The 15,893-nt window shown below is 34.1% G+C and overlaps 1 protein-coding gene across 5 annotated transcripts in view; it reads right to left on the bottom strand.

Moving 5' to 3' along the window:
* Positions 1 to 15,893, bottom strand: part of AFTPH (aftiphilin) — a 64,241-nt gene that overhangs the window by 10,783 nt on the left and 37,565 nt on the right. For 2 of the 5 annotated variants that reach the window (XM_032653254.1, XM_032653255.1), the window contains exons 3-7: positions 13,713 to 13,864; positions 11,780 to 11,906; positions 11,318 to 11,374; positions 8,316 to 8,438; positions 2,672 to 2,732 (exon numbers count right to left, since the gene is read on the bottom strand). In XM_032653254.1, coding sequence (XP_032509145.1) covers positions 2,672 to 2,732; positions 8,316 to 8,438; positions 11,318 to 11,374; positions 11,780 to 11,906; positions 13,713 to 13,864 — 520 coding nt within the window. Of the gene's footprint in view, positions 1 to 1,064; positions 1,149 to 2,671; positions 2,733 to 8,315; positions 8,439 to 11,317; positions 11,375 to 11,779; positions 11,907 to 13,712; positions 13,865 to 15,893 lie in introns of all 5 variants that reach the window. The other 3 variants (XR_004352925.1, XM_032653256.1, XM_032653258.1) reach the window with 2 other exon arrangements.

The following is a 15,893-nucleotide window of genomic DNA, read 5'->3' as shown; positions in this document are numbered from 1 at the left end:
TAGCTGATTGTCTTATCTCCCCCATTTCCCATCATGGCTTCTAAACTGCTAGAAGTGGGCGGCAGGGTTATCTAGCTGAACAAAACCAGCAGATTCTCAGGAACCAGGCTGGCTGTCTAACTGATCCTAGTGGGGACTGAGAGGGACCCTCCCTATGCATTCTGGGCATCAGCATCTATATAGCACCTCAACAGCCATCTGGTATCAATGGGCATGATTACCAGATCACAAGTTGGGATGACAGGGAGCCATTAAAATCATATTAAATAAAATGTAAACATAAAAATGCCATTATATTTTAATCGTTTATTCAGTTAGAAAATGACAAAGTACATTAGGCCTTTGGTCAATGAACTGAACTTTTGCCAGGCTGAACATTAATTTAACAGGCACTCCAGGCTTTTAGTATACTAAACAGGCTTTTAGTATCTCATAGCAATTATTTTCTATTATTATCTTTAACATTTTTTTTTCCTCCATGGAAAACAGTAAACTTTCTATTCAAGAGCTACATAAAAACAGTAATAATTCTATGTGGGACTATATAACTAAGTGCTAGACTCCAACATTTTGGAACCTAATTATACATTTAGCAGCACTAATGAACAACTAATTGAATGCTAGAATTTGTAATTATCACAGACACTATAATGTAAAGTCACCTTTGTGTACTAAAATATTCTTATATCTCTAAATTTGTATTTTTTCAAATGGCTTTGTAGAATATGCTTTAAAAATAAGCATATAAAATATCACATTTTCTATTTACAAGGGGAAAAAAAACCCCTGCCTTTAACTGTGTAAGGACATTAGGGCTGTTTTATATCTAGAAACTACTTTCAGCTCTGAATATTATACTCTGACAAAGCTTTCCTTAAAATACATTTCACATAAGTCATTTGTTATAGTTACACTACTAGAAAATAACAGTAGTTAGATGAAAGAAAAGTAGTAGACATTATAGAGAATACAATCTACTTGTTTCCTTGTTTATAGGAAAGTCAAGTGATGTGGTCATGCTTTTAGTAAATAAACTAGAATTATGGCTTTAACACTCTGCTGACCTGGGATTGTGGTGCTGCTGCTAGAGCTACTGTCATCCACGGGCCCAAAGAAATCAAGGTTCAGAAGAGTGGAACCTCCACTAGCTTGAAATTCAGTGACCGTGTTGGTAGGCAGCCACACAGAAGGTAAGCCAAGGGAGGAGGGGTTATGTGTAAAAAGGGGTAAGACACACACTTGAACATGCAGGTTATAATTAGTAGTCATTACATATTTTTAAATCAACATTAAAACAATGTGTACAGTATTAGTTTTTCACTGCTAAGGACATTTCTAAAGTAACAATTTAATTCAATGTACATTTTCTCATGTACAAAGTAAATAATTTGACACTTAGTAAGGTTTTAGTTAGGAGTTCGGTTCTTTCAATTGAAACTTGAAGCCATACCAGAAAGACCAAGGGGAAAGTATACCCGTTAAAGGGAAACAATACTTTAATCTCAACCCAACATTAAATCACTGTACATGCCCAAATAAATCTTTTATGTTAGTAGTGTTGGTTTCTAATTAATGCTTTTTAAAAGTGACAAAGTTGTCAGTTTCAGGACAGGCACCAATACATTAACTTAGTTTAAAATAAAATAACATAATAAGGAATGTCATAACTGCCCTATGATGTGCAACCTCAAGCTGTACTGTTCCCCTTTAACTCTGAAACAGTAATCAGAAATAGTATACATTTTTAAAGAAGTTGTTTGTTAATAAAAAGCATGATGATTTGACTGAATAAGACACCAGACAACAGCAGAAGGTGCATCCAGGCTTTCCTTCAGCACGGATATTCAATTGGATGCTTTCCAGATATCCTGGGATCCCCCACTCTAAGGCAAAGCTGATAGAATAGCAGGTGTTTTAGACCATGGCTCAAACAACTTATGAAGTATAAGGAGTAAGAGTAATTATACCTCAGAGTCCAATTAAAACTTGTGATGTCAACACACAGGAAAACTAGCATTTTGTATTACTTAAAAACCCCACCTTATTGGAATCAGTTAATCCTTTTTCAGGATTTTCTTTTAAAGCCATAAGTGAAACCAATTATTTCTGGAACTACCTACTAGTATTTTGAGATAAGTTTTAGAAAAGGATCATGAAAATCATTCGTTTTTCCTTTGCATATAAGTGCACTATAAAATATTATTAAATCTGAAAACTACTTTGAGTCAATAAATATGGATCTATTTGCACATTGTTTTTGGTTAAATTATTGTGCTTTGTGCTTTAAAGCAGCCTCTACACAAAAGACTTTGCATCCAAGAAAATTCCATGAACTAAGACTACAAAAAAAAATTTCAAGTAAATTGGTCTTACCTAAAATATCATTTAAACTGCCTAGATATTTGTGAAAAATAAGGAAGCTTGTTTTTGTCTTGAGATAAAGAAACTAAAATTTTATCTGGCTACTACTACCTATATATGGACATTAATACTGTTAATACTAGTAACAGCTGGTTTCTTGAGCAATCACTATTAAGAAAGAAAGCCTGAATTTCCAAAGATAAGAAGTTATGTTCAAACAAAAAAGGAAGTCAGCAGAGAGAAGTCTGTCTGAACTTTGTAGCTTTCTTAACTCTAGCTCTGGTGCTAGAGGCTCTACGGAGAGACGTACCATCTAAAGGGTTAGTAAGGCCACTGCTACTCCAGTCAAACTGGACGGGTGGTAGAGACTCCTAGAGTTGAAAACCAAAAAATCAAAATTAATCAGTATAGGTTGTAGCAACATAAAGAATCCTTAAAAATAAAACGAAACACTATTATAGCAAGATCATTAGGCAATAAGATACCTAAAGACAAAATTGGGATAATTTACAATTTCAGAAGGTTATCTACAAATATTAACACAAACTGAAATTGCAAAATTTATAAACAGTACAGCTTGTTGACATTAAAAATGTTGTATCTGAGAAATGGAATTATCTTTACATTTTCAAACAGAAATTTATGGACTGATCCTATGTCAAGATTTCAATCCATTCTCAAATCATGATTTAAACTACTGGCTTGATTACAATAAAAATATTTAAAAACATCACTGATTTTTTTTTCACTAAAGAGCTATCCACTTTATTTTAAATGACTATCCACTTAAAATTTCTTAATAGATAATATAATGCAATAGAGAAGGTACCACTGAAAGTGAGGCAATTTGGGTTATTAAAGACTAAGTAACTATTGTATAAACATGTATGGTTAATTTAGTTGGTTTCCTTATATATAAAAATTAAAAAAAAATGAATCATCTTCTTTAATTTAGAAATTACTTATAATCAATATTAGAATTTAATTTTTAAAATAATGTACTGAAAAGTATACGCAGAACTCATTTGAGTATTCTAGGTTTTAAAATTCTGTTAACTACCAAACACATAAAGATAAAATGAGCAAATGATACATAGAAGATGGAAGGTAGTACAAAACATTTAAAAATGATCACTGCTTTATTTTAAGAATATTCTTGACAAGAAAAAAAAATGCCTTTTTTTCATTTTCTTGTTTTATTTTGAGGGTGGTGTTGGCAACAATTATTGAAATAACCTGTGTTTTATTAGACTCTTACTATCAACATGTTGCCATCTTTTTTTTTCTATATTGCTCACCACCATGCTTTACTGTAAGGTAGGCACTTATTAAAACTTTATAATCGGGACTTCCCTGGTGGTGCAGTGGTTAGGAACCTGCCTGCCAATGCAGGGGACAGGGTTCGAGCCCTGGCTCGGGAGGATCCCACATGCCGCGGAGCAACACGCGCACCTTAGCAAAGAGTAGCCCCTGCTTGCCGTAACTAGAGAGAGCCCACACGCAGCAACAAAGACCCAACGCAGCCAAAAATAAATGAATAAAATATAAAAAAATAAATTAAAAAAACAATAACTTTATAATCATTTTATCTGTGTAGACAAAGATGTTGTTCCCTGTAGGAAGGGAACATGAATCGGCTATTTTTGAAAGTTCAATCCCATGACATTATAATACAATTGCTTTGATAACCAATTATAGGCATGTTACTATAAGCACTTAGTCTCCCCCATATAAGTCGGGCCTGGAGGTGGAGGGGCTAGGTATAAACAAAATAAAACACTAACATTAGTGGTTGCCAGGGGTGAGAGAGAGTTGTGGGAGCTGGAGTGGGGTGGGGCGGGGGCTTGGCTGTGGAAGTGGAAGAAATGCTGTATGCTGACTGTGGAGGTAGTCACACACATGGAAAGATGACATAGAACCACACACACATATTGCACAAATGTCAGATTCTTGGTTTTGATATTGTACTATGATTATGTAAATGTAATCATGGGGGAAACTGGTGAAGACACAAGGCACCTCTTCTGTACTACCTTTGCAACTTCCTGTGAATCTATAATTATTTCAAATAAAATTAAAAAAAATCCTGGTGAAAATCTAGTTTATAACCTACCTGCAAGACCGATAAATAACATTTAGAAAAGATTTTCTTTAGCTGATCTCAAAAACAAACAAAAAGCTCTAGGCATTCTAACAGATTCAACTTATATTATTCTACTTCTAGATCAGAAACACCTTTAGAACTATTCAACACTGACTGGATGGACCAAACCCAGATTTACATAATAACAAAGTTTCTGGGTATATGGAGCAAAGGTCTTTCATTAACATGTTTTACCTAAATGATGTCAAGTAGCTGGATGTTTTGAAATATTTCAGTGATTTTCTGGAATTTTAGCTTCTCACAGAGGTGTATGGCATTTTGAAGACACAGCCAATATTATAATAATGAGGTGCTAAATCATGAATCAAAATTTAGTGGAAAAGAGAAAGATGAAAAACAGATACCTAAATAATTATAGGCTAACTAAGGCACAGACAAGTAGGCAACTTAAAGAGAAAGCACTGGAATGAAACATTTTCAAACAACTTTAAGTAATGTGGCATGAATGATTAATGCAGAGACAAAAGAAAGGAGACAAGGTCATAATAAAAAGAGGGGGAAAGAAAAGACTAGAGACAGGAGACTCTGGCTCTAGTCCTAGCTATAGCACTGATGTGTGCTTTTGGGTAAATCACTTAGTCTTTCCAAATATGTTTTTCTAAGTGTAAAAAGAGAGTACAGTGCTAGATAGTCATTTTTTCTTTCTTCTATCTCTAAAACTCTGATTCACAACTGAAATAGCAACATAAAGTAGCCTAAGAAAAGAAGTTTGCTAGTGGTGACTAGCTGGATAACTGATAGCCAGAGAGCTGACTTTACTCAGCAGTGAATAAAGTATGGTTAAAGTACTGATCTTAGAGGGGAATCAATGGCACCGTGAATGGTGTGACCTTGAAATTCAGTGGATAAAGATGCAAACGACAACAACAAAAAGTATCACTACTGCTTTTTACCTATAAACTGTTTTCTCAGGTAAAAGTATCTTTTAAAAAACATTAACATTTGTTAGTAAAATATTAAATTCCTAAACAAGAGACGCAATGGCTATAAGACTGATGAGTACAAACTGATGTGGAAGATAAAAATTCAATGGGTACCAAACTGAAATAGAAAAGACAGGCCAAAAAGAATGCAGTCATAATGAGAATTATACAACTATGCTAAGTTTGAAAGTCACTGTTCAATGATGCTAAAACATAAGAGGAAGGTCTGCTATACGCTTTGGGCGGGGGCACGGGGAAATTTAGGTATTGAACAGGTCTTTCCTGACACATTTTGCTAAGCTTCTAGCACTAATGGCTGTTTAATCTGAAAATTATCACTAGGAGAAAGACTGCATGGCCAAAATGTTAAGTGAAAAATATATACATGTTTATATAATGTATATATAATATATACATTGCATGCCAAAGAATAGTGGTAAGAAATATCACTTTATATAGAGAATCTTTACAATGCATTTCAGATGTTTGTTAAGTATCTTAACCTGAATCAGAAGTATGGAGCCAAGCAAAGGTCATGCAATCCAGTGATGGAGGTTAGGCATCTCAGCACAAAATTCTGATACGCATGCTGAAATCTTCAATTTGAATGTTAGAATGCAGACCTACACAGGCTCAAGTCAATTCAGAAATAAGTTTGAATTTCCACTGGGAAATATTATTTTCACTGGTTTCCCAAAAGCCTAAAAACTAAAGCCAGTGAGGATCACAAACTACCATAAAAAAGTACAGAATAAACTTGTTAATTCATTATTTATATGTGTATTTTTTAAAAAGAGAAATGTGTGCATGAAACAGAATAAAAGGACATATTTGCTTAAAAAGAGCTTTTAAAAAATATAAGTAGCAAGAGACCAAGTTCCATCTTCCAGCAAAAATGTTAGATATGCTTAAATGTTGCTGAAAATTCCTACACTTGCCTGTAAATAGGGAGAGAGTCCCTTGATTACAAGTACATAGGGGTGTATATGTATGCACAGAGGTGGCAGCAGCTGAATACATATGGAGCTGCAACTAACCTCCATTAAATTAACACACATTAATTTCTATTAAAAATCTTCTGTTAACACACATGCTTTTTTTAGGTTATCTAGACTTTTAATCAAGTCTATAATTAAATTATATAAGAAAGATGATAAGTATGAGGTATGACTAGGCAAAAATGACAGGTGACAGCTAACTCTGATAAAATAAGCAATAACTTATGGGGCTGTAACACGTGGAAGTGGTTGGATAGAGGAGAAGAGGAGAAGGAGGCAAGTAAAAGTAGCAACAAGTGGCCTCAAGTAAGAACAGCTCCATTTCCAGAAAACATACCAGGCAGTTACTCGAATTACTTTCCTAATACCTAGCATTGTAGGAATACGAATGTTGACTGGGGCAGAAGTGAGAATGTGCTGTGGGAGAAGTAATTTTGGAACCTGCATAGACATGGCAGGCCTGGGAGAGCAACTGATAGCCAGAGGGCAATATAAGGCCAATGAAAAGAAGAGAGCTAAGGACAGATTCAACCTACTGAGACATTTTGCCCAAGGAACCTTGCCTGTTGCCCAACCATCAATAAGGCCAGGCATTTTACACATTAGGTCCCCTTGCCCACTAATTCAGTGCCAGTAATAAACTGGCTTCAGAGGGATGTTTAAGCTAAGCCCAAGTATAAACCACAGTGGTACCTAGCAGTAATATTAGATGTTTCTTGAAACACACCTGAAAAAGTAGGACCTTGCTTTACAAAATTATTTTCCAAAGTATGTTCTTCAGAAAAGGGTCGTGTGGCCAAGTAAACTTGAGAAAATGAAGTAAAATTAAATAGGGTTATTCACTGCAAGATTCTTCAGAGTCCTTAATGTGTGGGTTGTGAATCTCCAAGGGTGGTTGTAGGGTATGATATGAAATATTTCCCAAACTTACTTCACTATGGAACCCTTCTTTAGTGGAGCATTTCTGGGAATTAGTGTTCAATGGAACATACATTTTGGAAAAGGCTGTCCAAACATACATTACTGTGTTAGACATAATCAAAGATGATATTTAAGGTTAAGAAATGACAAACACAGCAAGAATATGTTTTAGAAATAGTAATGTTCATTAAGAATACTAATATTTTAAAAAACAATTCGATGTCGAAAAAGTAAGCAAACCAAAGTGGCTATGTTCTCCCAGATAAAAAGTAAGAGGGAAGGCTTTGATATTAAACATATTAGACTGAAATACGATTTGTGCTTAAATGTCCCAAGGAGGTAAAGGATAAGAAAGGTAAGAGAGCTTTCTTTTTTTCCTAATCCATAGAATGTTTTGCTAAAGGCTACATCATTTTTAACTTAACAGCTTTATTCAAACTCTCAAAACAACAGTTTTTGATGTAATAAACACACCCAAATTTTATTACTTTATAAAATTTTTGCAGGCTTCAGGAAAAACACACTACAGCAGACTTGAAGAGCTGGTATAAATGCAGTGTTTTCCATTTTTTTGAAATCTAGCACTTACCAGATTTGTGTGTCAGTAATAATGATCATACAATGTTCAAGCTGTAAGGGATTTTTAGAGATGCTTGCTTCAAAGTCCTCATTTTATAGGTAAAAAGACTAAGTCCTGGATAGGTTTAAAGGACTTACCCATAACCAGCCAGTTCTCAAATGGCCTTTTCTATTTTTTTAAATTAAAGAGAATTTGCTCATTATATTTCAAGGGATATTAATAAGTAACTGAAATCACATCTGTCATGAAACTAAATTTTAAAAATATTTCAAAAACTAAAAGTTATATATTAAGGGAAACAACAATGTGTGTGGACATACGTGTATATACATGCATAAAAATATCTATATACATCCAGATATTTTTACCTGGAATTGGTCAGATGTACATGTGTTCATTTCTGGTGACACAGTGGTTGTCTGACCGATGGAAGCGATTTTCTCTGCAGCAGATAGTGGTTTCAATGGTTCCTTGGTGGGCTCTAACATACCCTGAAAAAGGCATATTAGCCATTAATGGGGGGGGGAAGGATCAGCCCATAAACTTTGTAAACTTTTTTTACAAGCAAGTTAACCTAGCAGAAAGCAGAAAGAAAACAGGTCATCTGAAAAGAACTGAAGACAAAAAGAAACTAGTCCTAAATTTTGCTTCGTGAAAATCTTACAGCACCATAATGGGAAATGTTTCATAATAATACCTTTGGAATCCAAACTTTTTGAAGCAAGACGTTGTAATTGAACTGGATTTGTTGTAAAGTGCCTGGTTATCACTGTCACACAAAAGCATAAGCACATGGGATGGTGGGAGCGGGGAAGAGGCAAGCAGAACAGTATATCACATCCATGCCCTAAGAATCCAACATTATTCTGATGTTTCAGATCTGAAACTGCAGGAAAGGGCACTCTTCATACACATTACACCATGGTGGTGCTTGGAGAGGTGAGAGCTGATTCTAAAACACACCACATAATGTGATGACGTCTACATGTTTCAATGTGAATTTAGTGTTTGATCCTTGCTCCACTATAGACGGGAACCTTAGTTCTTGGTTCTTTGGACTGGCAAAGCAGAGACAGTCATTTCAGAGGGGAAAACATCTTACATATTCCACTATGAATCTAACACACTTTTTGAGTAAGAGAGAAAAACATTCAAGATGGATGTAGAAACAAAGAAGAAGAAAAAAAAATCAGCATTTTGCATTAATGTTCTACCAAACACTAAAAATAATGGGTAATAAGGTTACTGGCATGAAAAAAGGCCCAAGCTTTTACAAATTTTAAAATAATACTTGATAAGTTCTTGAATAGTTATCAACCAAATAAAAGTCTCCCTTTACTACTGGGGAAAAAAACCCAAAGCTGCTAAGTCAGGAATCTTATAGTTAGAATCTATGCATTTCTAAAACCAAGTTTTCAGGAGAATCCCCCTACCCTCATAAAATAAAGCATAAGCTAAATAAGCAATTTACAGATTTAGTTCTTAACAGTGCATGTGAAAGGCTTTAACCTAGCAGCTTGAAAAATGAAAATAAATTCATGGTCTAATTCAATACCATACACATTATACAGGCTTTCTAGTGTGCCCTTCTACAAAGGCTCCATGCATTTGGCAAACAATTACTAGTCTTAGCCAACTTTTCTAATATGAACTCTCCCTTAAGTCAGTGGTTCTCAAAGTGGTCCCCATCAGTAGCTTCTCCATCACCTGGGAACTTGTCAAATGTGCAAATTTTTGAGCCCTACCCCAGACCTACCGAATAAGAAACTATGGGGGTGGTGCTCAGCATTCTGTGTTTTAACGAGTCTTCCAAGCCACTCCAATGCACATTAAAGTCTCAGAGCCAGTGACTTAAATGACAATTTCAGGTACTATTCCTCAAGATGAGATCAAAAGATACTGAACATCTCATGTGCGTAAAGTACCATGGGAAAAATTCAGGTATCATTAAAATTTGAAACCAGATATGAAAATGAAGAAGTTTCTAAATATAAGGCATCACAAAGATGGAGGAGGAGATGATACATTCACTAAACCAACTTTGGTATTAAAAAGCTTACAAAAATGGTAAAATTACATTACTAATAAAAGGTTGTAATTAAGATAGGAAAAAAAAGCATAGACATTAGTCTCTAATTCCACATAAAACTTAAAGAATTGGCTAATGTGCTGACCCTAACACAGAGCATTAAGTAGGTTACTGTCGCCAACATGCTGAATGAAAAGTGCCCACAAATTAAATTCCTACTTCCTATTCAGAATGTGACAATAACACCACCAACAATCTCTAGAATGCTACTCCCTGAGGAAAGAGATTCACATAACCAGAAAGTTAAAGAAACGTTCTGGATTACATTTACCTACAACATAAAAGAGAGTAGGGATGATCAAGGTGTTTTGAAAATACAAGATAACCATTCACAAAGGAGCAGAAACTGATTTTTTAAAAAGAGGTCAAGCACAGAAGTTTTTGTGCAATTCCACAAAACAAAACAAAGCAAACAATTCAATAACAATAATTAGAGCTTATTCATGGAAAAGTTTGCAGATTAAAAAAAGGTCAAGTTCCACAGCAAATTCATTTTCACATGCACATAAAGGGTTTTTAAACTTAAACGCCATACCAAGGGTTCCTCAGTTATTTTTTTCTCTATCTTAAACACAGTATTTTTTTCTTATTTTCAAGTTATTGGTGAAAGAATTTTAAAATACTTTTAGTTTGATAGGACATTTTTATGCACCAATAACTCAAAGACACACCAAAAACCACAAACAAGTCAAACTTTAAAATGTGACTGAGTCTTGATAAGGTACAGAATGAAAATTCCTCAGTTTTCCTGGACTACCTGGCATATCTGAAAAAACAAAATTCAACACGTTTAAAACATTAATGGAAAAACTAAATACCAATTATGGGTTCTGACTCATTTTCATTTGTTATAATTTGGTATTTCCAAGCTTTGATATACATCCATGGCTTCAATACTGCATTACTTAAAAATAATCGCAAATGCATTAAAACAGGTGATAGCTAAGGCTTCAGATACTTCAGCTTCTTCTTTTTAAAAGCAAATTAAAAGAGAGAGACTTCCAAAGGTGGATTTTACAAAAAGTTATGAGCACTAATATTACTATGATAAAAAATAATTTTCAATCTAAAACAAAAGTGTCTATAATTAATACAGAAAAATATCCTCAGATCAAGACTTGAAGGGATTTATGAGATCGAAAAAGGATACTGTATTTATTCTCTTAACGGCCCCACAGTAAACGCCCCTTAAAATACACTTTCCATGTCGTGCTATGCAAGATGATTTTATAGAATAAATGCAGCAATGATAAACACATGCAAAGACATCTTTGTACTTACCAATCCTGCTGCATACATGGGCACTATAACAGGTTGCTTCTTATTGCCCGTGAAGAGCTATATACGTATGTTAGAGAGAAAGAACATATATTTAGAGAATGATCTGTCATAGAATGAAAGTTTCCAAAATATGCTTGTAATGCTTTATTACATACATCGTGAATGGTAAATTGAAGAAATTGTTGAATTGCCCTTATGGGGTTATATTTTTGATCTCCTAGCCCAATTCCTTCATTTTATAGTTAAGGAAAAACACTAGAACAACTTTTCCTAAAAATAAGAAATATTGCAGAAAAATCTAGATAGATTTATGCTTAAAAGTTGGCATATTCAAAAATACATGAACATGTTAAACCAACTAATATTTATTTTTCTGAGGAACTAGTTTCAACAGAAGTGTGACAGAATTTAAAAACATTCATAGGTTGATTAAAGGATTTTCCAAGGTACTAATAAACTCACAATGTTTCGGGTGTCTATTCCCAAGGAGCACAAGAGCTTCTTGTTGCTATGGGAGCCACCCCACTGATATCTCAAGCCATGTGCATCATGGATGTCCTGTAGCTCAGCCCACACATCCAGCAGTTCCCTGCAAAGGTCACGATGAAGCCATGGGTTACTCAATAGCTTTCATGGGTTACTCAATAGCTTTCACCATGAATTCTACTTTTAATGTGACTGTGAAATATACATTTCAATTAATCTTGTGTCTAACATGAGTATATAACTACTATCTGAATGAAATAAACAGCCAACACTTAGTCATTAGAAAAGTAAGTTAAATTCATTTGAAACAATCAAGCAAAAATTTGGCCTGTTTGTTATTCTTTTTAAATTCTAAGGCAAAAATATTTAAAAGGAGGAAAGATACTACCCAGCATCCCACCATCTTTCTGGAGCTATTTAATATGTTTTCTCCTTGAGTCTTGACCCACAAATACAGTTGCAATTACAGCATATTTAAAATTCTGTATTCTTTTTTCAGATTTTAAGCATTTCCTTATGTACATATGTATCTTTTTCAGTGGTTGTGTAATGTTCTATTAGACAGATGCATCATCATTTATTTAGCCACAATCATCATACAGTTTTAATTAAGTTGTTCTTACTGTTTGGCTCCTATTGCTAGTAGTACAAGAATATCTTCCTGTATTTTATGGTGTGTGTTATTGCAGAATTGTGTTATTTCCTGAGAATGAATCTCTTGGGTCTAAGAGTATGAACTATCTGTACAGCTAGCGTATTTTAAAAAAATATTTACAGTTTAAAGATGGCAAAACATCAACTTTTTTATCCCCTTCTGTTCTCAGAAATCACCCCAAAACAAAAGTCAAGAAGCAGAAATAATTTGCATCTTCAATGAAATTAAGAAATGCTGCCTCCAGAGGTGGGGAGTAACAAAATGTAACAGAACTATCCAGGAATAAGAATAAAATTAGCAAGTCATTCTAGACCCTCTAACATCTAATAATTAATAGGAGTTCCAGAAAGAAAACAGAGGCAATGGAGGAAGGTAATTGTCATTATAAGAGAATTGCTCAATACTGAAGAACAGAAGCTTCCAGATTGAAAGGTTCCTACCTAGTACTCAGTCCAATGAATGAAAAAAGATTCATATCGAGATACTTCATTGTGAAATTTCAGAACACCAGCAACAAAAGACCCTAAATTATAAATTTGATGTAGGGGTAGAATAAAGTAAAATTTTACCTCCTGTGTACCTTTTTCTCTGAGGAGGCTATTAGAGGATGTGCTCCACCAAAATGGGATTTAAGTGAAGGGAAGTCCCAAGACAACATGTGTTTAGGGGGCCCAGACTGATCCATTCCAGATTGGAAGGAACTGGAAGATGGAGGACTCCAGGTAAAACATGGAATGGTCAGCTTGATAGGTCTTATCACAAGTAAAATTATATTCACAGGCTGTTGGAGGGTAGGGAAAGACTCAGTAAATGAAAAAGAGAGGCAATTATTAAATCCAGGAAAAAGGTATACTATAAAGAAAATAGTGGCTTAGCTGTGAACACTATATATATGATCGTAATAATGAAAGTACCAAATAACAATTTAACCAAAAAACTATGATATAAGTATACTGGGAAGATGAAGAGAAGAGAATAGCAGATGTAAGATCTAAATTTTCATCTATCATACTAGGAAATCAAAAAATAATATAAAAAATTGATTAGAATATCGATTTAGAATTTTTTTTAAAAAAGCTCAAAAATGGACAAGTAGAGAGTTTTTAAAATCATATCTTTTAGCACAATATAATTTTTTAAACACAGTAATATTTTAGAACCTTAATGGTTTAAGATAACCTTAGATAACCTTATAAATTAGAACAGTTGAAACTAACAAATATACATGCTATCTGAAAAGTGTCTACTACTTACCCACTTTCAGCTAAGGCCTCTCTTCTTTTTATTGGCAAGGTGCTTGCTTCCAGCAAGTGCTTCAGCGAAGTAACTTCTTCTTCAGTATCAGGGACAAATATGGAAGGAAAACATGCTTCGAAAATTCGCTCCAGGCGGTTTAGTAAAGCTGTCTGCATCAAAACACCCCCCAAAAGTTTATTTTCATTTTTGTAATTTTAATAATGTCATAGCTTTATCATTACTACACACACACCCCCCCCATACAACAATACCCTGTCCGCTACTATGGGGTGGGGGAACTACCAGTCAGATACAGGAAACACTAAGTGAAAGAAGAATAACTACTCATAGAACAGCTTTAAATAATTGTGTAATGACAAATAAATGTCATTACACACCAAGCATCATGCCTGGCACTTTACAAACGTTATCTTAATCCATTACAAAATTCTACAAAGAAGAAATTACTACCCCATTGTACAGTGAGAAAGCAATCTCAAAGTTTGAATAATCTGCAAGCAAAAACAAACCCAAAAAAACCAGACAGTATTCATAATCTTTCCATAACACTGGGGTGTTTCTTACTACCACTCACATACTCTATATTTAGAACAATAAGATTGGATGCTTGCAAAAAGTATTATACTATTATAGTTGAACAGAACCTGGATATGAACACGTGAATCCTGAAAACCTTTTTTTTTAATTTTTAAAAAATTTTATTGAGGTATAGTTGATTTACAATGTTTTGTTAATTTCTTCTGTACAGCAAAGTGACTCAGTTATACATATATTCTTTTTCATATTCTTTTCCATTATGGTTTGTCACAGAATATTGAATATAGTTCCCTGTGCTATACAGAATGACCTTGTTGTGAAAACCTTTTAGAAATATCTGCTAATAGAAGCAACCAAAGTAGGAAAGAATGTCTCAATTTTTACCAAGAAATTCAATGGCTTATCATTTTGATGATCTGTGCTATCTTTCAGAAATTCCATTTCTCTACTCTTCTATGGTGTGCATATTTGTATTTCTGAATAGTACACTACCTTTCCTCCAAGCAAAGCCTGCATATCCCCTAGAGTATTTTCTCTGAGAACACTGGCATTTTTGGAGTATTTTTATTAATTAAAACTTGTTGGATTTAGATTAACTTAGATTTTGGGGGTACTAGTAGGTTTAGTCTACATGTGTAACCTACAATAACATTTATTCCCACTTTCCTAACTTTATTTCAGATACATGTAAAATATTTTCAACTCAGCTCACCTTACTACTTAATCATCAACTAGGAATACAACCTTTTAAGTCAAAACTTGTTGGAAGATTAAGTGTACTACTGAAATGACATCCTGTGTACAAGAAAATGCCACATCATGGTGGTACTTCCTGCCAAGTAACAAAACAAGTTAATGCTTGATTTCTGTTGTTTAGTATAGTCAGCAAACAGGAAAATTAGTAACAAAAGGAAAAATTTTCATATACGTATTTTCCAAAACAAAATCTCTTTTGGAAGCAGTATCAGAGCAAAAAACTTGAAACTGCATAATTGGTCTCAGTGTACTCTTCTGCTATCTCTACAAAAGTTTAACACCTTCATTATATTTATGTATGTGATATGGGAAAAGGTTCTCAGTATCAATTATGAAACCTACAGTAAAGAGTAGACTCAAGATCCCAAGGCTTGTGAAACTTGAGTGCATCAAGGGGACCCATACTTAACTCACTTCAACAGAGGGAATGGACAGACATTACTTTTAAAGGGATCAGATAACCATCTAATTGGAAACATAATAAGCACTGGCTCCTCTTGGGCAGGGAGGGTAAGCAAAAACTCACATATGACCAAATTTTATTTCTCTGTAAATTAAAACAGAATCTTTCTTGTATCCTCTTTGTTATCCTTTTAATGGGATAGAAAAAAACATTTATCTAAGGATGAAAGAAAGGACCTCAAAACATATTCAATGATTTGGATCAATCATTACACATAACTACCAGGTCTTAGGTATACCAGTGAGCAAATTCTCAAATTAGTGGAATGTACTTGAGGAAATAGAACATTATTTTAACCCAATCACATTTAAACTTTGTTTTAAACTTCTTCCCAACCTTTTCTCATAAAGAATAAAATAACATGGAAATTTTAAAAGAAAGTTCCATATGTCTTTAGGATTAGATATTAGAGTCAATTGCTT

The sequence above is a fragment of the Phocoena sinus genome, chromosome 13 (genome assembly GCF_008692025.1).
Source record: "Phocoena sinus isolate mPhoSin1 chromosome 13, mPhoSin1.pri, whole genome shotgun sequence".
NCBI classification, from domain to species: Eukaryota; Metazoa; Chordata; class Mammalia; order Artiodactyla; family Phocoenidae; genus Phocoena; species Phocoena sinus.
This window is presented reverse-complemented; position numbering and strand designations above follow the sequence as displayed.